This window comes from Eptatretus burgeri, chromosome 9 (assembly GCF_056783735.1).
Source record: "Eptatretus burgeri isolate ZD-2024b chromosome 9, Ebu_testis_v1, whole genome shotgun sequence".
Taxonomy (NCBI): Eukaryota; Metazoa; Chordata; class Myxini; order Myxiniformes; family Myxinidae; genus Eptatretus; species Eptatretus burgeri.
The window spans coordinates 107,724,863-107,749,388 of NC_140969.1; the positions used below are offsets into that span (position 1 = coordinate 107,724,863).

Consider the following 24,526-nt stretch of genomic DNA (forward strand, 5'->3'; position numbering starts at 1 on the left):
TTGTAAACAGCACGCAGACCCGAACAGAGATGTTCCCCATACTGTGCGATGGTAAGATGCCATTGTAATCAGCAGACCCGAACAGAGATGTGCGCCATGCATGCCCCATACTGTGCGATGGTAAGATGCCATTGTAATCAGCGCGCACTCAAATGAAGAGGTGCGCTATTCGTGCCCCATACTGTGCGATGGATTGAAGGAATGGATTGGATATAAATCAGGGTTGAAAAGAGGATAGATATAATTACTACAAGGAGATTTGGATGAAAGGGTGCACCACGTGCCTCCCGTATGAAACTGCGGTGGGGGTTGTTGAGGTTGTATTTTCCCATCGTTTAGTTGGTTATTCATTTTGCCTCCGTGAGAACATTCATACCATGGAGGATGTTGCTGCGGTTTTCAGAAGCGGCCACCTTGGTGCGGTGCCCGCGAGGATTTATTTCAGGGTAAGAGGAAAAGAGTTGGAATGAAGATAGAGATATAATCAGAACTAACTATGAGATCCACGCAACGCACTTTGTCCCGTTTGACCCAGTAGACATGAGGGAAAGGTCTAACTGCACATATATTAATGAAATAACTGTCTGAGGACCACTGGATGATGGATGCCATTGCCCTAGAGGTATGGGGTTTTCAGAACCGCAATAATATTTTGCTTTGAAACTCAGAAAGAGAAACCATGTGACCTTTGTAAATCATGTTCCTCTAAGTTATAGCAACTGCTGACAGTACATCTGATTGGGACAAGAACTGCACCACTATAGACTGTGGGGCATTCGGCAAGGGGCTTAAGCACTCGAGCAAGCACTCCAATTAAATGGTTGACAAGGAACGGCTGGCCAAGCTGTATGCCTGGTGTTGTCTTAATGGTTTGGGTGGTGGGCTTGGGATCCAAGGATCCGGAGTTCAAATCCCTCTCGGTTGTTGAATTAATACCAGGTGGGGTTTACTTTGCCTGTAATCCTTCCGAGGTTGGTAAATAGAGTACCAGCTTGCTGGTATCCTGTGTTGGAGTGGTGATCCGTCCAGGATTGTACTCAATAGCCAAGGAAACTGCTTATGAAGCACCAACACTCTGCACAGAGTATGGTCCTAATGTATGGATGGATGGACAGGCTGTGGCCGCATACCATGTAGGACCCCTTTAACTTTAAAGCCGGTCTTCACCGCACCTGCAGCAGTTAAAGAAATTAAATGAATTCATTCAAATAATGACTTTATCCACAATAGAGTTGCTGTTTAACATAGAACAACCCTGGAGACGTCACAAAGTAAAATCACCTGTGAAATAAACATTTCAGATAATCCACAACGTTGCCTGCTCGGCTGTGCACGCGTCACATGGTACATCAGTTCGCAGTCCGCACAAGCGTTATAATTTTATTCTAAACCATCTGTTTTTCACCAGATTTGCTTCGATTCCCTGTGGAGCACCTAGCAAAACCTCCGAAAATATAGACAAAGATCTGGCAGACACTATGGATAAGCAGTCTGTCCCTCTGGGGGACATGGTGCGATGTCAAGTCGTGAATGCATTGTCATGTCGCTCAATGAAGCTGCTTAATTTTGGCACATTCCTAAATCATTTGTTCACCCAATATAATTCTTCAAACATTAGAAAAAGATAAGTTTAATGCTTTGGAAATTTCACATTTTCTTGCGTCTGTATGGAGAAAGAGGGACCATAGCCTTGCTTGCTTAAAGTAAGTAGGTATATCGGCTTCGTTATACGACTCGTTATTTCTTTAAATTATCAGATTTCACAACAGATTTCAACACTTATGTCGTCTGGATGACATCCGATCCTCAAAGCCGAAATCATATTTTGATGATACACTTTAATTCGTCAGTGAGGATAGATCATGGAAAATTGCATCACATATGAGACAATGCATGAAATCACTCCAAGCTCCTAATTTGAAAAGTACAGCACTTACAAAAGCGATATCTGCAGTGATTCGTAGCTATGATGAGCAGGTATTCGACAACATGAGTGAGGAAAGCGAAAAAAAACACTTCATCCTTAAGAAATCGTTGCGGCCTGTTCCAAGTTAAGGCATCGTTGAGCAGGCCGAACAAAATGGCGAATTAAGACCCCAGCGAGGTATCCGGGGATGCGCCTTCATACCCCATGGAAGAAGAGTGAGGTGGCCGGGGATGCACCTGATAAAGAATACAATTACATAAGGCCATTAATGATCTTCAAAAGGGGGTGTCTTAATCCACCCAAGCACCCAATTTTCACTCTTGCACTCCCTTGGAGTTCCCTTAGTGCGCATGCAAAGTTTCAGGCTGACAGGTTTCATGGTTTTGAAGTTATGGAGGAGACACACTGACACACACACACACACACACACACACACACACACACACACACACACACACACACACACACACACACACACACACACACACACACACACACACACACACGTATAGATATGCAAGATCTTTCAAAAAAAGCAAAACACCAAGATTGTTTTAATGATGAAAGTTAAAACAAAGTCAAATTAGCATTGCAAATTCTTTATTTAAATAAACCAAGCAAGCGAAAGATGTGCCATGATTTACAGAAAAACGAATTGATATTTCTTACACTACCACACGTTTTCACAAAACAATTACAATGATCAAGTATTGAGAAAGTTACATGCATCAGGTGATCAAAACATTGAGCATGGAACAGGTATTTCTAGTTAGGCAAATACAAGATGAGGCCATGAGATACATTGGGTGTGCGTACCACCCTCTCTCTCTCTCCACCGCCCCTTATTCCACCCCTCCCCTTCTTCAATCCCACTATTTACCTACAGTAGGTGTTATGTTTTCACGTCTGTCTGTTTGTTTGTCTGTGAACAGGATATCTCAAAATGTTGTGGACAGATTCGGACGACATTTGGTGGAGAGGTTGAGTGTATGACAAGGATGAAATGATGAGATTCTGGTGAAGATATGAATGCGGATCTGAAAGTTTTGTTTTTTTCAGTCGTTCTTCACCATTGGGTGTTCATGCTAAAACCGATTATATAGCACGATATTTCAAAAGGTTGGAAACGAGTTATGACAAAATTAGGTGGATGAGTTGGTGAGGTGACAAGAACAAGCCGATACGGTTTTGGTTCAAGTCCGGATCCAGATCCGGCCCATGATTGGGATTCAATTTGTAAACCATTCAGCCTAGTGAAGGACGCGCTCCACCGAGTGCCGTTCTAGTTTGCTATGCATTTGAATGTGTGTAAGAAGAGGACATCAGAGAACGTTATCATCTTTGGGTGAAATTAACATCGTTTCTACATCAAAACAAATCAAAATCGTATTATTGAAAAGATAAAAAATATTCTCTTGCAAAGATGCCAATACCATTAAAATACATCCACTATGTATGCTTGAAATGTACAAATAAAATGTCTTCTGCTAATCTATGTATCCAATCATCGTAGAAGACAGCAGTAACCAGTACAGAATGATGCAAGGCCTAGTTAGTCAATCTCTCTCGCTCGTAGAAATTTCAAATCAGTGGAGGCCTGCTGTATATCTGGTAGGCATTATATATTTGACCGCAGTACTGGCTGAAAGACTTACTGGAGCTGGAAATGTATAATGGGAAATTTAATTCTTCCAAGGGAATGTGAGACTTCAAAGCCAGGTGAATATTCTTTGAGGACAGTGTGCTCGACAATGCTATGCCTTGCTTGTGTGCCATCACAGCAGTAGCTTATAGTTGTATCAGATTCCCTGGTGGAACATATCTCAGTCTGGAGAATCTCAAGGTAAGTGAGATATTTATAATCCCACTGTGAGGTTCGCCCAAACTTTCTCATGTGTTTCGTTTCACAAAAGTTTGGCTGCAGTGACATCACAGTACAAGTCTTAATACCAATAAAGAGCTGATACTCCAGGTCCCCCACCTTTTGGGTGATATGAGGAATAGATCTGTGTAATATGTAAGCTAAATCTTGAACGGTTTTTGAAATATCGCGTACACAAGCCATTACCGAGATGGTTGCCGTAGCAACATAATTCAGCCAATCACAGCCATGATCTAATCAGTTTGAGAAAATGTCATGAGGAATAGATATTTGCAATATGAAAGCGAAATGTTCAACTGTTTTTGAAATTAGTGGGCCCGTTGGTCCTTTGGACCACATTTTCATTTGTCTTCACGGCCTTGTAGCACACCTGCCTGCTGTACTGCTTCAGCATTAGCTTGCCTTTTACCAACCTGGCAAATTATTATCTGGTTATTGGCTAATCTGGAACTTAAATTCCAGATAAGGTATCGTCATCACACAGCGTCCATCCGTCTGTCTCCTATTTCGACTTCACCAGCCAAACCACTGAGCCAATCCGACTGAAATTTGGCAGCACCATTCCTCTCCTGACTGGGAACAGGGATTGAAAAGTTTGTTCCGGTCACACGACTTTAAGTCGGTCAAAATGTCTGACTTAGTAAATTTCTTCAAAAATCTTCTTCTCCAGATCCAGCAGTCAGAATGCGAACAAATTTGGGTTACCACATTAGACCAGGTTAGGGATGTTAAATTGCGGAGGTCATGCCAATCACGTCACCAAAAGTATGTCCAAATGGCCGGCTTCGTCAATTTTTGGGAAAATTGTGTAAATTCCTTCCAAAATCTTCTCCTCCTGATCCATCAGTCAGAATGCTACCAAATTTGGGTGACAACATTAGGCCAGGGCCCAGATAATCTGCAGGTCCAGTGGTTCTGTTTTTATTATTGTTGTTAGTATTAATTAATATGTGCTTTGTTAAAATGTTGTTTTTGTAATTTATTTTGTAATTAGAATGCCATGCCATGGAAGGACATATTAAGCTGCTCAATATACACCTTAACATGGTGTGCATTTAAAACATGGGAATTCTTCTGGGTTATTTGCAGCTAATTAGACTAATCAACTCAAGAAGTCATGACGATCATTTTGATGCATCACAGTACACATCAGAATTCTCCAGTAGAACTCCATTAAAAAAACATGACACACACACACACACACACCTCATCAATTTAAATAGATATCGTGTACACAAAAGTACATTGATGGATGATCAATCGGTCCGTCATGGACGGATGATGGGTCAAATGAACGGGGCTTATGTTATGCTTTTTTAATCAGTCAGTCGGACGACCTTGTCGGAGGGACAGGGGACAATGAGCATATTATTTCTCATGCTATGATGCAAAGTTGTCCATGTTGAAGAAGTTTATCGATAAGAGAAGCAGGTATACACTGGATTACCTAAGAAGCATCATGGTGATGAAAGCTGTCCCGAACACATCACTAGTCTAAACACCAATTTGCATGTTGCAGATTTTGCTTCTGTTGATTGACATCGATAAACGTTTTAAAGATTCATTGTTAATTGTTTTCTCTCCTTTTTTAATTTCTATAAAAGTTATTATCACGTGTGGCTACTTTACAAGCTCTTTACGACATAGCAAAAAAAAACTGTTCATCATAAAACCAAGAAATGAAAATCTACACAAATAGTCGAGCAAGTCATAACAAGGATATTTTGCGCACCGAAGCAAAACCACCATTCGTGAAAACAACTTTTTCCAAAACAGGCATCGAGGCTCATGCACTCTGAACAACGATATTACAACTTGTGAGGCCATTCAAGTGATACAGAAAACAGAGTAGGATGCTGTAATGATTAAAGTGAATGCACGATGAGCCTTCGTTTGTGTTTTAAAAGTCGACAATCATCTTTTCAAGGCTAACAGGAATTGTACACAAAGTACACCGGTAGATCATGACTGCGTTTTGTGTTTAACTCTGGAAAAGGGAATTTCGATCAGGACATCCTCAATGATGTTTTCAGACATTGCACAACAACCCGGAATTGCTCGAACAAACCCAAAAAAGGTATCACAATTCAAAACGAACAAGACATCTTTATAGCAGAATCACACGATGATTATCGCTTTCAGAACAACAACCGGCTCTCACATTCAGCGTCGTGAAAATTCAGTAACACCAAAACATTCACTGTTGCCTTGTTCCCTGAAGCAAACTAAGATCTGAGTTCAACAAAGACCTTCCTCTTCTTCGGACTCGATGGTTTTCTTGATGCGCAGAAGCATGGTAGTTAACCACTGGTCCAGCCGGGACACAGAGTCAAACTCCTTCACCTGGGACATGGCACGTGCGCTCACTGAGGAGCTCATGTTATAGTTACTGAAGTCGCAATCAATTTGAAGCTTTAAAAATGTATCTGGATTTCGAAATATACATTGTGTCAGATGTTCTAACCAAGATGAGTAGCGAGCTCACTGTGCAAACAGCCGATTTATACTCACAGCCTCCGTGAATGCATCGGTATTTTGTTCCTCATGGGCCTGCAGCAGGGTCTGTCAGAAAAAAGAAAAACAGTCTTTTCCACCACAAATTCAAACGAAATCCCAGTCTGATTACCGGTATCATTTAACTCAAATCAGATTGGCTTGTTTTTGTCACCGACCCAACTCATCCACCAGGTTTTGTCCACTCGGCCCAAACTCTCGATGGTGAAAAATCGCTCTAAATATTATAGTATGCAGACCTGCATCTGGATCTTCATCAAACTCGAATAAATTTGTCCTCGTCACACACCCAACCTGTCCACCAAGTTTCGTCCAAATCCGTGAATAACTTTTTGAGATATCATGAAATACACTGTGTCGTTTGGGTCCTATCTGTCAATGGTGAAGAATCACTCAAAAATGTTCGTATCTGGATATGGATGGAGATGTTCACCAAAATCAAATCAATTCAGCCTCGTCACACACCCAACCTGTCCACCAAGTTTCGTCCGAATCCGTGAATAACTTTTTGAGATATCATGAAATACACTGTGTCGTTTGGGTCCTATCTGTCAATGGTGAAGAATCACTTAAAAATGTTCGTATCTGGATATGGATCGAGATGTTCACCAAAATCAAATCAATTCAGCCTCGTCACACACCCAACCTGTACACCAAGTTTCGTCCGAATCCGTGAATAACTTTTTGAGATATCATGAAATACACTGTGTCATTTGGGTCCTATCTGTCAATGGTGAAGAATCACTTAAAAATGTTCGTATCTGGATATGGATGGAGATGTTCACCAAAATCGAATAAATTTGTCCTCGTCACACACCCAACCTGTCCACCAAGTTTCGTCCGAATCCATGAATAACTTTTTGAGATATCATGAAATACACTGTCGTTTGGGTCCTATCTGTCAATGGTGAAGAATCACTTAAAAATGTTCGTATCTGGATATGGATGGAGATGTTGACCAAAATTAAATCAATTCAGCCTCGTCACACACCCAACCTGTACACCAAGTTTCGTCCGAATCCGTGAATAACTTTTTGAGATATCATGAAATACACTGTGTCATTTGGGTCCTATCTGTCAATGGTGAAGAATCACTCAAAAATGTTCGTATCTGGATATGGATCGAGATGTTCACCAAAATCAAATCAATTCAGCCTCGTCACACACCCAACCTGTCCACCAAGTTTCGTCCGAATCCGTGAATAACTTTTTGAGATATCATGAAATACACTGTGTCGTTTGGGTCCTATCTGTCAATGGTGAAGAATCACTTAAAAATGTTCGTATCTGGATATGGATCGAGATGTTCACCAAAATCAAATCAATTCAGCCTCGTCACACACCCAACCTGTACACTCGGTTTCATCTGAATCCGTCCATAACCTTTTCACATATCCTGCTCACAGACAGACAGACAGACAGACAGACAGACAAACAGGAGTGAAAACAACTTCCGTTTGCTTCGGCGCGGAGGTAATGAACAACATATTTACCCTCAGAAGTTTGCATTCTCTTGAATCACTGAAGGGTGAAAACATTTCTTCATACCTGTCGACAGCAAGCTGATGAAAATGACACACAAGGTTAGAGAATGCAGATTTAAAGGCGAGAAGCATCCAATCTATATCAGGTTTGTCGAGAAAGTGAAAAGAAACTGAAATCCAAAAATGAGATTAATTCAATCAAATAATGGAACTAGACACTCAATGTGTGACATCGCACCAATTACCCAATCAGCTTCTGCTGACAATGACCTCAGTTGGGTTGGCCACTCCTGTTACATATATACTGTGTGGGAGTGTCACGTGATGATCGTTAGTGGCGAATGTCACATAATGAGTGAAGTTGAGTATCACGTGGCGTTTGCTGCTCCCGTTACAGATGCTCAGGAAGCTTCGCAAGCATCCAGTCCCAGATCATGACAATAGAATCCGCTCAATGGACGAGGGTCCAAATGACTTGAAGCTTGTGAATTAATGGGTAGCGAGAGTCGAACTGAAGGTACCTGTATTGGTTTGTGTGGGTTGATTTTTTCGATACAGAAAACTCCAAAGAGCCTCCTTCTTTTTCATCATGGTGGACAGCATGGCGGGTCCTCACCAGTATAGCTGTGGTGTCATTCCGGGTGGTGTCCATGGCGGCGGGAGGCCGTCGGCTGTCAGTGCCTCTTCGCTACTGTGGGCCGTGTTGTTGGAATCCGGAGAGGGGCTTGGTTTAGTGAGGGGAGTGACCCACATTCACGTTTTGGCTGCATGGAGGGTCGTGACTGTGTTCGGGAGATTTTGAGGGACATTGTTCACAACTCAGGCCACAGCACCCCTCTGTCCTACGTCGTGTTGCAGGACCTCTGTCACTGTTAAAGCGAGGTTGGGACTCTCATAGCAGCCAAGGAGCTTCATGCCAGACAGTTAATGTGCTTAATGTACTGTGGGAGGAGAGGGTGGGGGGGGGCTGTGCATGGACAGCAATTACTTCCGTGGGGGCTAAGTTGGGGGGGTGCGAGGGGAGGACATTTGTGTGTGTGCCCTGGAGGAGGTTGTCGGAGTCTGAGGTGCCACTGCCAGTGACTGAGGAGGTGGTCTTGTCACTCAGCCAAGCCATCATTGGGGTGATTACTGGTTGTGGTCACATTGACAGGCTCATGCTCAAGATCAGATGGGAATGCCACAACTGCTGGGTAGGGCGCAACGACTGGGCTCTGTGTGTGTGATGTGTCACGGTCCCAGTGGAGCACCTCTACTGCTCTGGTGGCTGCCAGTGCTGCGGGGAGTCATCCATGATCAGCCACGATACAGGACTGGCCTGCTCACTATCTGGAGGATGGATCGTTTCCATGGAACCAGGTCCGTCAAGGATGTGGTGACTTGAAGAGGCTCAGCAAGGAGGAAGATTAGACCATTTGGCATTTTATTGCTTTGTGTTCTTTCTGTCCTTTCTTTTTTTGCTTTGAGTGGCCAGTTCCTCAATACTGACCACAGGCTTGTGGTAACAACTCTGAAGTCGCAGCTGAAATCTGGGAGATTGGTACCATCCCAGCCTAGGCTGGATGTTGGCAAGCTCAAGGATGATGGGGTAGCTGAGGAGTTTGTGAACAGGCTGAGTGGGGATTTGGGAGGTCTGGGTGCTTTGGGGAATACTGAAGAGTTGTGGAGTGCCTTCAAGACTAATATCCTTGATGTTGTCAGTGGATGTCTTGGAACTCACCGGAGGGCGAAGAAGAATTTTGTCTCTCAAGGGACACTTGATACCATTGACCAGAATGTCAGAGCCGAGCTGTTCATGGAGTTGAGGCGTAAAACTGCACGTGTGCTGAGGGTGGACAAGGAGGCCGATGTGCAAGGAATCTGTGAGGGGGTAGAGCATCATCTCTGGTCAAGTGATTCTCATCCTGCTTACATGGGAATTCGTGCATTGCGTTCCTCCAAGCCCGTCCCTCAGTGTACTGCAGTTAGAGGAGAGGGTGGTAGGCTCTTGACCGGTTACTTTGAGCCCCTGTACCAGGCTGATCCACCAGCTGTTGCGTTGGATGTCAGGAGTATTACAATCCATATTTCTGACCCTTGTATCGAGAATAAGTGTCCAACCCCCTGAGTTAATACTTGGTGGAAGCACCTTTGACAGCAATTACATCTCTGAGTCTGTTGGGATAGGTCTCTACCAACTTTGCACACCATGATTGAACAATATTTTCCCATTCTTCTGAACAAAACTGTTCAAGCTCAGTCAAGTTGTATGGGGAGTGTTGATGGACAACAATCTTCAAGTCATGCCACAGATTTTCGATTGGATTTGGGTCAGGGCTCTGACTGGGCCACTCAAGGACAACTATCTATTTGTTCCTTAGCCACTCCAGTGTAGCTTTGGCTGTGTGCTTTGGGTCGTTGTCATGCTGAAAGGTGAAATTCAGTCCTAATTTCAGCAATCTTGCAGAGGGCAGCAAGTTTTCCTCTTGGATTTTTCTGTATTTTGCTCCATCCATTTTCCCTTTTATCCTGACAAGTGCCCCAGTTGCTGCTGATGAGAAACATCCCAATAACATGATGCTGCCACCACCATGCCTCATAGGAGGGATGGTGTTCTTTGGGTGATGTGCCATGTTGGGTTTGTGCCAAACATAACGTTTTGCATTTAGGCCAAAATGTTCCAGCTTGGTTTCGTCAGACCACAAAACATTTTGCCACATGGCTTCAGAATCTCTGGAGTGGTTTGTTGCATACCTCAAACAGGATTCAAGGTGAGCTTTTTTGAGTAATGGCTTCCTTCTTGTCACCCTACCATACAGGCCAGACTTGTGGAATGCTTGGGATATTGGTGTCACATGCACACAGGAACCAATCTTTGCCATAAAGGCATGTAGCTTTTTCAAAGTTGCCATTGGTCTCTTGGTGGCCTCTATGATGAGTCTCCTCATTGCTTGGTTATCCAGTTTGGAGGGATGACCTGATCTAAGCAGGGTCTTGGTGGTACCATACATCTTCCACTTTTTAATGATTGTCTTGACTGTGCTCAAAGGGATATTCAAGGCCTTTGAAATATTTTTATATCCATCTCCTGATCTGTGCTTTTCACCAAATTTATCCCAGAGGTCTTTTGAAAGCCCCTTGGTGTTCATAGTCCAGGAGCAAGGACCTGAAAAAAATGAAATAGTTCAACACTCCCTACAGAAAAGGTTTGACTTGACAGAGTGGTAGAATAGACCCTATAGAACACCTCCAGGTAATATGTGGTTTCAAATTGTGGTGGTGTCATTGTGGTGTCATTAAAATTCTACAGGCCATTATACATACCAAGGGTACTTACCAAGAGGGTCACTGTGGGCTAGCAAAATTTAGGGGGAAGGGTAACGTAAACGTGAATATCTTTGTCGAGACTCAAGCAATTTTCAATATTGAGGTATCATTGGCTTCGTATTATAATTCTCTATCAGAGTATGTACAGAAATGTCGATATTCATTCAACTGTACAGCCAGATGGTACAGATGACAAAGTCCACTGGTGCTGCAAACTTCGGTGAAATGGCATTCAAGTATTACAGCCTGGTTACTGCCCCTCTACGTCGGAATGGTTGTCAGCGGGTTGATGTTGTCTTCGAACGGTACTCCAGCCTCTCAATCAAAGCTGGGGAGCGAGAGAAACGAGGAACATCTGCAGCCTTCGAGGTGACAATCCAAGGGCCAGCCACTCCTATTCCAAAGCAGTGGATCAAATACATTAGAAATGTAGAAAACAAAGTCAACTTGTGTGTCTTCTTGGCAGACACATGGTGCCACATAGGGGTACACACTCTGCTTGATGGTCAACACCTAGTCATCGGTGGTGGTTTCAAGAACCCGCAGAAGTCTGTGCTAGTCATCAGAGGACACTGCGAAGAACTGGTTCCCCTTAAGTCAGATCATGAAGAGGCAGACACACGAATATTGCTACATGCAAAACATGCCTCTCATTATCACAACAGAATTGTGATTCAATCACCTGCCACAGATGTGGCTGTCCTCTGCACCACACACTACAGAAAACTCCAGTGTCGGGAGCTGTGGTTTCGGACTGGAATCAAGGATAAAGCTCGGTATATTCCTATCCACAGCTTGGCACACAAACTCGGACCTGAGCTGTGTAATGCTTTACTCGGCTTCCACGCACTCACTGGGTGCGATTCAAACAGTGTACTCTCAGGACTCCGCAAGAAAAAGGGTTTCAATGTTTTCCTTGACAGTAAAGAGCATCAGACCAGTCTGGGACAGTTTGGGGAAGAACCTGAGCTCAGCAACAGCACTTCAGAAGCATGCGAAGCCTTCATATGTGCAATGTACTCAACAACCAAGGGGGCTGGGAGGAAAGTGAACAATGTAAGATACTGGCAGTTCTGTCAAAAGGGACAAAGAAATGAAAATCTCCCCCCCTACATTCGACAGCTTACAGCAACATATGAAGTGAGGAAATTACCAGGCCTATGTATGGAAGAGAGCATTGGAGCCTACACAGAGCCTTCCACCAGCAGATGGACATGGCTGGAAAATTCAGGATGGTGCCCTGCAGCCTGTGCTCATGACCAAAGATCCAGCACCACGGGGTCTTCCGGAGCTGACTGTCCGTCACTGCAAGAAGTCTCTATGTCGCCGAGCCGACTGCACATGCAGAACCAACCACATGCCATGCACAGAAGCATGTGCATGTATGGCCGAATAAACTTGTGAAAATCCAAGAACAATCTTCGGATCCAGTGGTGAAGAAGACGCTGACTAAAAGTTACAACAGATGACATCTTCATGCTTCCATGGCGAATGTGATTCCTTGTTGCCAGACACAAATATTACAAACCGCTCTGACGAATGTGCTTCCATGCAACAATGCACAACTATTATGATTCGCTCTCACTGATGTGCTTCTGTGTTGTCATGCACAGCTCCCAGTGTCGACTATGATAACTATTATCATCCACTATGATGAATGAGTGGCTTCCGTGTTGCCAAAGACAACTATTATGCTCGGCTCTGATGTATGTGCTTCCGTGTTGCTATACACTAGTAAAAGACGAACGCTAAAACTAACAGTTACAGTTTTCTTTATGCGTGCCTCTGTATGTATATGAATTTCTGCAGAACAATACTTTCTTAAGCGTTTGATTTCCAAAATGTATACATACCAGTAGTAATTGAGAAACACGGTTCACCTTCATATGAGAACACAATTAAAAATGTCAGAAAGTTTGAATTAGTGTGATATTTTAGCTTTGGTGATGCCATGGCAAAGGCAAAACTCGGCCTGTCATCCTTCCGAGGTTGGCAAAATGAGTGCCAGCTTGCTGGTATACTGTGTCGGAGTGGCGACCCGTCCAGGATTGTGCCCAATAGCCAAGGAGACTGCTTAAGCAGCACCAACGGTCTGCACAGAGAATGGTCCCAATCTCCTCTCCTCCTCAAAATGGTGAAGAATCACTTTAAAAATTAAACAATTCGTATCTGGATTCGGATATTCACCAAAATCGAATCAAATAGTCCTTGCAACACACCCAACCTGTCCACCAAGTTTTGTCTGAATCCATCCACAACTTTTTGAGATATCCTGCACGCAAACAAACAGACAAACAGACAGACAGACAGAAAGGGGTGAAAACATAATCTCATTCACCTTCGGTGGTGGAGGTAATAATCAGAATCGCTGCAATTTAACACAGGTGGAGGCCAATTAACTTATTATGTGTGTGATTGTGTGATTATGAAGGTGATTGGTACACCTGAGGTTATTTGCAGCAAAGAGGCCACCTCTTAAAGCATCCTTGAGTGGACCAAACAGGTGAAAGTCCAGAAGGAACAGAGAATGCTCCAACACACAATGGCGTATTGAGGAAAAATCCACCCAGGGTGAGAGGTCAAATTGCTGCGCCCTCGTAACTCACAGGTATCAGGAATGGGAGCACGCGCCGGAGCAGCGCGTCACTGTGTTCACTTTCCGCCGGAACTCCAGGGGCCTATGTCTGGCCAACCCCAGGAAGATGCCTGGCCCATCCCCATCTCCATGAGATGCTGATCAACCTGCTGCAACCACGAGGAACGTGGTCGGCCAATTGGCCTCCCGCCCATGAGGGTCCCTCGCTGAGAGAATCTGGTGAGCAGGATAAGCGTCAGGAAAACGAGCCACATGTCGATATAGCCGCAGCTGATGCTCATGGATTATGCAGGTAACAAATCTCATTTGAGTCTCTCTCAGCAACCGCTCGGACACAAAGTCTGACCAGTGATAGCCAAGGTTTCTCCGAAGACACCTGGTGCCAAAGATAATTATCTTCATCTCAGATCCCTGGTCAGAGTCCAAGTCGCACATCTATAGAGCAAGACTGGAAGCACAAAGGACCTGAAGACTCGGACTTTGATCCTCCTGCACAGGTACCGGCAGCGCCACACCCCATGATCTCGTGAATCCATGACTCCCCAGGCCGGACCCAGACGTTTATTGACCTCTGGCTCACAGCCATCAGAGACATGAATATCACTGCCAAGGTAAGTGAATCTCTCTGTGACCTCAACATCCTCACCACAAACAGGTACAGACATGAGAGCAGCATCCAAGATGTCACTGAAAGCCTGAATCTTAGTTTTGACCCAGGAAACCCGTAATCCCAATGGCTCCGACTCCTCATTCAGCACCTCGAGGGCCCCCCCAAAAAGGATATCTAAAGTCTCCACAAAGATGACTGCATCATCTGCGAAATGAAGGTCAGAGATCTTGACATTCCCAAACGATGGACCACAGCCTGATCTCTCTGACATCCTCCCCAGAATCCAGTCCACACAAGCGCTGAAAAGTGTGGTGGGGGGGGGCAGTGTACACCCCTGACGAACTCCAGTAACAACTGGAAATAAGTTGGAGATTGTAATCCACATCTCATAGCATTCTCTGTACTCGAGTATAGTTCAGATATCATATTGATTAGTTTTGGTGGGAACCCACGCAGACCAAGAATCTTTCAGAGTGCATCCAGATTCGCTGATCGAACGCTTTGCAGGGATCAACATAGGCTGCAAGCAGCCCCTGCCAAAACTCTCATCTGCATTCGGTGAGGACGGGAAGGGCAATGATACGGTCAATCGTTGACCTCTCTGGTGTAAAGCCTGACTGCTCTGGGCGCTGGTGCTCAAGCAGATGGTGGCGAACCCTATCAAGAATTATGCAAGCAAAGACCTTGTCCGGCACTGAGAGCAGCGTCACCCCTCGGTAGTTGTTGCAGTCTTGGTGATCACCCGTCTCTTTCCAGAGAGGGACAACAAGGTCCCTCTTCCAGTCAGTTGGGACGATGCCTGTGTTCCAGGCAGAGCACAGAACTGCATGCAATCATATGAGTACAGCATTTCCACCAGCCTTGAAAAGTTAAGCATGGATGCCGCAGATCCCTGGAGCTTTACCCCATTTCAACAGGTTCACCGCAACATGTGTTTCCACAAACTAAGATGGATCACAGTTTATTGGAGGGTCAGCAATAGGGATAGAAACACACCGGACATCTAACTCGACAGCTGGTGGATCAGCCTGGTATAACCGCTCAAAGTAACCGGCCCAGCGAGCCTTCACTCTGTCAAGAGCCCACCACCCTCCGCTCTAACTGCAGTACACCAAGACATGGGCTTGGAGGAATGCAATGTGTGAACTCCCCTGGAAGCAGGACAAGAATCACTTGACCATAGGTGATGCTCTACCTCCCTCACAGATTCCTGGCACAAAGGCCTCCTTGTCCACTCTCAGCACATGTACAATTTTACATCTCAACTCCCGAACAGCTCAGCTACGCCATTCAGCCTGGCCCTGCAACTCTGATCAATAGTATCCAGTATCACTTCAGAGACAAAATTATTCTTCACACTGTGGTGAGTTCCAAGACATCCACCGGCAACATCAAGGATGGTGGCCATAAAGGTGCTCCACAACTCCTCAGGATTCCCGGAAGCACCCAGACCCCCAAAATCTCGACAGCCTGTTCGCAAACTCCTCAGCTACCCTCTCATCCTTAAGCTTGCCAACATCCAGCTGAGGCTGGGATGATACCATTCTCCTGGATTTAAGCTGCAACTTCAGAGTTGCTTCCACATGTCTGTGGCCGATATTGAGGAAATGAGCACTCCGGTACACCCTGCAGTTTTGGATCATCCTCCAATGACCGTCAATGCGCACATGGTCAATCTCTTTTGCCACACCGCCAGCGTTGGATGACCCAGTCCAGTGATGAGCCTGTGGGTGCTGAAACCATGAACCAGCCACCATAAGTCCACAACTTCTTGCACAGTCAAGGAACTTAGTGCTGGTGTGGTTCACAGTTCCAAACTCACAACCATCCCTTCCCATTCCAGTCGATGCATTGAAATCCCCGAAGACGAGAAGAGTATCTCGTCTGGAGCACGGATTGATTAATCCTCGGTCTCATTATATGCTCGTTGACAGGTGTTACTTTAATTATCATTGGAGTCAGCTTATTGGTCACAGCCACAGTAACTCCTTGGCCATGGCAACCATCAGAGCGACCAGACCAATAGTAGGGGAAAGCACCCGCCATGATCTTGCCACTATCCGGTCTCCAAACCTCAGAGAGTGTTGCAATACTGATGACTCACATGCTGAATTAAACACAAAGCCTAACGAAACAACTTTATTGCAAATCAAATTACAGTATATTTGCATTTCAATAAAATAGACATTATCAAAGCTTTTCGACTTGCACTCCTGAGGATAAAACCGCAGCAGATGAAAAAGAAGCACCAAACCCTCATTTATCAAGTTACAATGTAATGCCCTCAACGTCGATTGGTTGAGAGAAAGAAAGTGCGGGATTACCTGATTGGTGGAATCATCGGGCATCGTGATTAATGAGGAGGTGGAAATGAACCATCATGAATAATAATGATTAGGCGGACATGAATCACCAAAGTACCGGTGGAAATATCATGCGAATTCGATGAGTGAGTGCGAGTTGGGGGATCGGGGTGAAGGTGTGTGGGTGGTTTTCATGATGACTCAAAGTTGACTGTGGTGGAGTTGTCACACAGTCAAGCTTTCATAGTCAAAATAGATATAAAGCTCAGACAAATTATTTCTGTCTACAAAGAATGGGATTGGTTGACCTGATAAATGTGGCCTCCATTGCACGAAGGTGAGTTAAACTGCGTCGTCCACTCAGGATTTTAAACCAGCTCATACTATATTGCTCTGCACACTGAGGATCATTCAGTGAATGGTTACCAATTGCAGAGGCACAGGGAGTAATTGTCATACTGTGTACATTCTTACAAGCCCGAGTTGGTTGTCTCTGTTCGGATGACTGACCCCGTCTGATCCCCAAAGGGATGAGTTGGTCAATGCGATACTTCAATCTCAAAGATGTGCGGCCCACATGCAGGGGGTCTAGAGGGGATCCCATCGAAACACAAGACGGGGCCTAGAGGGGATCCCATCGCTGCACTATCAATCCGAGTATACATTGAATGATTGAAACTGAACTCGACAGAACGGGTCACCATGATACAGAAGTTGCGCGCAGATTTCAATCACTTCTGTCATGACGAGACTGGCTATATCACATGAGGTCAGGTCAGGTCAGGTATGGGAGCATGTGCCAGAACAGCACGTCGCTGCGTCCACTTTCCGCCGGTACTCCAGGGGCCTCCGTCTGGCCATCCCCCAGGCAGATGCCAGGCCCATCCCCATCTCCTTGAGATGATGGTCAACCTGTTGCAACCATGAGGCACGTGGTCGACCCACTGGCCTCCTCCACTCATGAGACTCCCTCGCTGAGAGAATCTGGTGAGCAGGATCAGAGTCAGGAAAACGAGCCACATGTCCATACAGCCGCAACTGACACTCACGGACTATGCAGGTAACAAATCTCATCCGAGTCTCTCTCAGCAACCGCTCGTTGGACACAAAATCCGACCAGCGATAGCCAAGGATTCTCGGAAGAGACCTGGTACCAAAGGAATTAAGTCTCCGTCTCAGATCCTTGGTCAGAGTCCAAGTCTCGCACCCATAGAGCAAGACTGGAAGTACCAAGGACCTGAAGACTCGGACTTTCGTCCTCCCGCACAGGTACCGGCAGCGCCACACCCCATGATCCAGTGAGTCCATGACTCCCCAGGCCCGACCCAGACGTCTATTGACCTCTGACTCGCAGCCAGCAGAGACATGAATATCACTGCCAAGGTAAGTGAATCTCTCCACGACCTCAACATCCTCACCACAAACAGACACAGACAGGACAGCAGCATCCAAGATGTCACCGAAAGCCTGGATCTTAGTTTTGACCCAAGAAACCCGTAATCCCAACGGCTCCGACTCCTCATTCAGCACCTCGAGGGCCCCCAAGAGGATGTCTAAAGTCTCCGCAAAGATGACTGCATCATCTGCAAAGTCAAGGTCCGAGATCTTGACATTCCCAAATGACGCACCGCAGCTTGATCTCTCCGACATCCTCCCTAGAATCCAGTCCATACAAGTGCTGAAAAGTGTGGGGGCAAGTACACATCCCTGAAGAACTCCAGTAACAACTGGAAATAAGTCAGAGATGGTACCACCACACTTCACAGCACTCTCAGTACCAGAGTAGAGTTCAGACATCAGATCGATCAGTTTTGGTGGCACCCCATGAAGACCAAGAATCCTCCAGAGGACATCCCGATTCACTGAATCGAACGCTTTACAGAGATCAACATAGGCTGCAAGCAGCCCCTGCCAAAACTCTCGTCTGCGTTCAGTGAGGACACGAAGTGCAAGGATACGGTCAATCGTTGACCTCTTTGGTGTAAAGCCTGACTGCTCTGGACGCTGGTGCTCAAGCAGATGGTGGCGAACCCTATCGAGAATTATCCGAGCAAAGACCTTGCCCGGCACTGAGAGCAGCGTCACCCCTCGGTAGTTGTTGCAGTCATGGCGATCACCCTTCCCTTTCCAGAGAGGGACAACAAGGCCCCTTTCATGATATCACATGATATCACATGAGCACATTGTGGAATTCTCGTTTAGGGGTGTGACGGACCGTATGGCATCGGCGAAGGTGAAGGAATCCACAATTACATGTTCTGAGACACTGCCCAGTGCTGGCTGTAGTAATTCACATAACCATTTGGTGAGTTCATACTGTGCAGAGCCAGTCATTGAAAGGATCGGCCGTAGAGGAACACTATCTTTATGAGTCTTTGGCAGACCAGACATCCGAGGTCTTTGTGATCCGACAGGTCTAATTGTGTTGTAAATCTCCTTAGCTAGGTCTCCTCATTTGCAGAGTTGCAATAGTCTTTTCACCATTTGTTTCTCCAAACGAGATGTGTGGTCACGTTCAGTTGTATTTCTCAGGTGTTGGAACTTGGACACTGCTCAAAATCACAGCCATTTTCTCAATGTAGTCACTTGTATTCAGAATAACAATGCTGGAGCCTTTATCTGGTCTGCAAATCTGGATTTCAGGATTGGATTTGAAGTCATGTAAAGTGATCGGGCAATCATCCTGCATAAGGAAATCAGACAAATCGTTTGGAATCCCACAGTAAGCGTGAGCGAGATCAGCGAGTCTGGCCTGAAGTGCTTTGTTTACCTTAATGGATACTGGGATGTGCTGGAACAGCTGAGCATACAGAAGCTCGAACTCTGAAAAACACCTCCTCTCACTTGATGTTACAATTCGGTACACTGAAAGTGAAACCATGAGCCAAGACAAATTCTTCAGTCACAGATAGTTTATGATCTGAAAAATTGAGCACATGTTTGGAGGGATTACCAATCAAGGAACCAAACGGTTTTTCTTTCAGACGGTCGATCGCACATGAATGTGCTTTTCCAAGCCCGTTCGTTAATGGAGGGAATGTAACAACAAACACGAACCAAGACATTTGTATCAGGTTAGCTCTGTACTGCGTCTTCTCTTGTAAATAATTTCATTGCTGCACCCCACAAATCCTTGCTCTCCCTGCTGTACATATTGCTTTTGTAATAAAACCTTTTATTGTTAACATGCCTTTCGTCGCCCTCGCTTTATAAATAAATTGCTTACATTGTAAATGCACCCAACTCTTTCTCTTTTCCTTCATTGGTCCAGCATGGTTCGCACATAGTTAGCCGGTAAGTTATACCCCTCAAATTGGCTCTTATTAGGCAGTGCGTACTTGGCAGCTCTGCTCAACTGCACCTGATATGGTAAGTAAATGCTCGTATGCATCGAGGGCATGAGACCCCCCTTGGTGTGGCTGTCTACACATTGGGTATCAATCGAAGAGGTGTAACCCTGCAGAATTGGCAGCATCAATTGGCGTTCATGGTTGCCTAGCAACCCGCCGGCATGCGGAGTGATCTGTGCCCAGTGACCTCAGGACCGGGCGTTTAGGAAGGACCCATGTGCTTCCCCTCAGGGCAAGCCTCGAACACCGGATCCCAAACTGTTTGGTGTCGGAAGTGGGATGTCAGCAACCTCCTGATGTCAAAAGTAACAGTTTGATGTCAGGAGTGGGATTCAGTCCTGGGGGGCAACTGGTGCACCCCCAAAATTATAAAGAGCAGTCAGGGTGAAAATTGTATTTAAAATATTTGTGCGGACTATGGTGGACCAAGATGAGCTGGGCCAGGTGGACCAAGACGAGCTTAAACCAAGAACCGAGAAATGGAGATGGTAGAGAAATCCACGGTCCAGGAGGACAGTATGGAAGAAAGTAATTCCTCGGGGAATTATTCATTATGGGGTGCAGCAGAGGCATTAGTAATGCTCGGGCCCCCCACCGCCAAATTAGTCTCCCAGAAAGTGTGGCGCTCCCTCTGGAGTCCACACCCCAGAGTAGCAAATCGGCCTCACCAGCACTATCATAAATGGAATGATTCACCGTGATTAAATAAAGGCGAGGCAAACAGTGATGGATGATAAGTTGATGATAAGTTGAAGATAAGTTCTATTTTTTTTCACGTATGGCCGCGCACGTACAGCCACGCACGTACGGTAACACACGTATGGGCACGCGAGAGCGAAGGAACGGCCTGTGTAGTTGTTGTTTCTGGCACGCGGTTTGAAAGTTTTTTTTTTTTGCACGTACGGCCGCGCACATACGGGCACGCACGTACGAGCACACACTAGTGTCTTTAATTCCATTTGCTATCCCTTTATTTGACTTGTGGGCCCGTTGGTCTGATGGACCAAATTTTCATTGGTCTTCACAGCTTTGTTGTGGACCCGCCTGCTGTACTACTTGAGCATCAATTTGCCTTTCACCAAGCCCAGATGCGCTTTGGGCCAGCATGGGGATTATATATTTGTTATTATTATTGCCACATTATACTGTTGTGGTGCTGGGTTCGGTGGCGAGGACGACCGCTAGATGGAGCAGTCGGGCCGTCTCCCACCGAACACCGGAATTTAAAGGTCGTCACTTCAGATAATTCCAAAGTCAACGGGTCGCTTATGGACCGTGGACGCCAATATTTTGACCACGCAGTTAGGATCTTTTTGTCTAATTCCAATTTACCTAATTAGCCGCGCGGTCTCGCTACCAGGGAAGCCACACCCTCGGCCGGCTTTGTCCGAACCGAGTCGCTATTACCAACTCGGATCCGGTGTAACCGAGCGGAAATTACCAAAGCCGCGCCGGCCCAAATGACAACTTACGGCACAATCGGCCTTCCTAGTTCTCAAGCCCGAACCATACTGGGTCAAAGATAGAAACGACAGGCAACGAGCTGGTACATTTAACAGAGGTTTATTTACAATAATCGGGAAGGGAGACACAGAGCAGACTTAATCACGAATATGCAGGAAAATGTACAATGGAATCACTTAAACAGTTCTACTTACAGACTGGGCCCACAGACACACACACACACATCCAAAAGAAATGGACCCCACCAGGTCTTTATTCGGTCCTCCAGCCGAGGAGGATAGTTCAGCTGGGGGCCAGAGTCTGGCCGGTTACCTGGCTGCCTTGTGCGGTTTCACAGACTCCAACGCACCACGGTGGGACTCGAACCAATGACCCGGAATCCAACGAGCCCACGATCCTGGCTGCCACGAACGACGATCGAGCACCACGGTCCTGGCCGCCAGGAACGACGATACGAGCACCATGGTCCTGGCTGCCATGACCACCACCACCACGAGGAACCCCGGGAAAGACCGCAGGCCAAGACCGCAGACGACGACTGCAGACCAAAAGACCAAAGGACAAAGAGAAAAGAGCCCAGACGACAGATCACCACCTTTCTTATCCTCCCCCCCCCCCCCCCCGCGGGTCGAGGGAACCGCTCTGAGGTAACTCGCCTCCGGATTGGACGAGGGGTTGTCGGGCGATCAGTGGCCTCCCCTAATTAGACGGGACGAACACTCTATCTGGCTGGGGCGGAGTCGGCCCTGAGGTGATGAGCCTCCTGATTGGTTTGGTGGGGGAAAATGGTGGCCATCCGTGATTGGAGGAGGTCCGGTGGGAGGGGGCAACGACCACCCTCTCCCCGTGCATGTCTGAGAACCCAGACGGAACAACTAGGGGAGCACCCTATTCCCCATCCACCCTTGTAGCGGGGAGGGGGGGATCTTGGGCCGGCTGTCGGGCCGGCCGCTGTCGATTGGACGAGCTCATGGTGGGCGGAGGGAACCTCACCCCCTGTATGTGACACGTTAACCGTGGGCGATGGATGGCGATGGTGCGAGAACGAAGGATTGATTTGTTGGCGTTGGGTATTGCAAAAATCTAACTCGAAAGAAACTTCGCAGCGCACGCATGTAATTCCCTTTAGACATAGGGAGGGTTCTAACTATAAACACATACTTATCGAAATAACTGAACTGCGGGGACTCTGGCTGTTGTGTGCAAATGGCTGCCAGATTCGTAACAATACTATTTTTATTATTGTTGTAAATATTATTAGTATAAATTAATATATGCTTTTTTACAATGTTGTCATTGTTTTTGTGATATAATTTGTAATTATAATGCGATGCCATGGTAGGACAACGTATTAAGCTGCTTAATATACCTTAACACGGAGTGCGTCTAAACATGGGAATTCCAATGGATTTTTTGTCGATAATTAGCTTCATCCTCTCAGGAGGACATGACGATCATTTTGGTGTTTCACATTCCACATCAGAATGCTCAAGTATAACTCCACAAAAAAAAACATCACACACACACACACACACACACACACACACACACACACACACACATCTCATCCATTTATAGTAGTCTTAAAGGGTCTGCAGGGTGTGGTAAATATCAAAAAGGTCTCATCGAAGAGATAACCAAGACAAGCGGAAATAAAGCATACAGACTGAGGGGTTTAAAAATATTTAATGGATGTCAAGAAATCAATGGAAAAATAATTTACTTCAATCTTAAAATGACATGTGGCTCTGAGGTACGCAGACCAGAACGTTGAGGGAGGTTTATCATTTCATCTCCACTGAACAATGATATTTAAACCAAGAACCAAGTTCCAACACTTTGTTTGTCAATATTATTGATGGTAATGAGTGTCGTAAGAAAATTAAGCTATTCCCCAAAATATAACAAAAACAGATATTCATTGGTTCTCTATTTGAGTTTAATGTGAAGATGTCAGCATGATAGATAATAAAGAGATTAGAGTATCTTTTTATCACACACACACACACACACACACACACACACACACACACACACACACACACACACACACACACACACACACACACACACACACACACACACACACACACACACCGTAGTAGAAGAATGATGGTTGTGAGATAAAAGGTCAACAGGGAGCAAACATGAGTGAGCAACAATGAGTGTCTATTGAGTGGTTGTCTCACAACCAACATTCTCCTACTACTCACTTCTCTGACATAGAAGCACTCTCTGCAATACCTGATATGTACTTCTCCCAGCTGAGATTATGGGGGATATTAAGACCAAGTAGGCACTGGTCTGATGCTTCTGGCAAGATCAAAGGACCCATGTGCACAGGAGGAAAGGACCTGTCACCAGAATGAGACATGGACAGCAACTTGGTCTTCTCAGCATTGAAGGTTACAAGACAATCGTGACCTCTCTTCAACACATTCTCTAAATCACTGTTTAATGAGGCACAAACCTCACTAAGAGAAGTCTTACTTGAATTAGGGGGACACAGTAGAGTGAGGAATCATCAGCATCCATGACGAGCTGGGATAAAAACGTTATCAGACAAGTTATATTGATATATCCATCCATTGGGACCATACTCTGTGCAGAGCATTGGTGCTGCCGAAGCAGTCTCCTTGGCTATTTGACACAATCCTGGACGGGTCACCACTTCGACACAGGATACCAGCAAGCTGGCACTCATTTTGCCAACCTCAGAAGGTGACAGGCAGAGTCAACCCCACCTGTAATTAATTCAACATCCGAGGGGGATTTGAACTCAGGATCCTAGGACCCCAAGCCCACCACCCTCACCATGAAGCCAACACTAGGCATATATATATATATATATATATATATATATATATATATATATATATATATATATATATATATATATATATATATATATATATATATATATATCTTCTTCTTCTTCTTTCGGCTGCTCCCGTTAGGGGTCGCCACAGCGGATCATCCGTATGATCCACATAGTGATTTGGCACATGTTTTACGCCGGATGCCCTTCCTGACGCAACGCTGGTCGCCTCTTACGACACAGGGATATAAATATATATATATATATATATA

General features: G+C 45.5%; 1 protein-coding gene across 5 annotated transcripts in view; it reads right to left on the reverse strand.

Moving 5' to 3' along the window:
• Positions 1–2,510: 2,510 nt before the first annotated feature.
• LOC147020879 (alpha-soluble NSF attachment protein-like) overlaps positions 2,511–24,526 on the reverse strand; it is a 148,432-nt gene continuing 126,416 nt past the window's right edge. For 4 of the 5 annotated variants that reach the window (XM_085896604.1, XM_085896601.1, XM_085896603.1 and 1 more), the window contains 3 exons: positions 7,817–7,885; positions 6,321–6,371; positions 2,511–6,152 (listed from right to left, as the gene is read on the reverse strand). In XM_085896604.1, coding sequence (XP_085752730.1) covers positions 6,048–6,152; positions 6,321–6,371; positions 7,817–7,885 — 225 coding nt within the window. In that variant the 3' untranslated portion in view covers positions 2,511–6,047. The remainder of the gene's footprint in view (positions 6,153–6,320; positions 6,372–7,816; positions 7,886–24,526) is intronic. The other variant, XM_085896602.1, reaches the window with a different exon arrangement.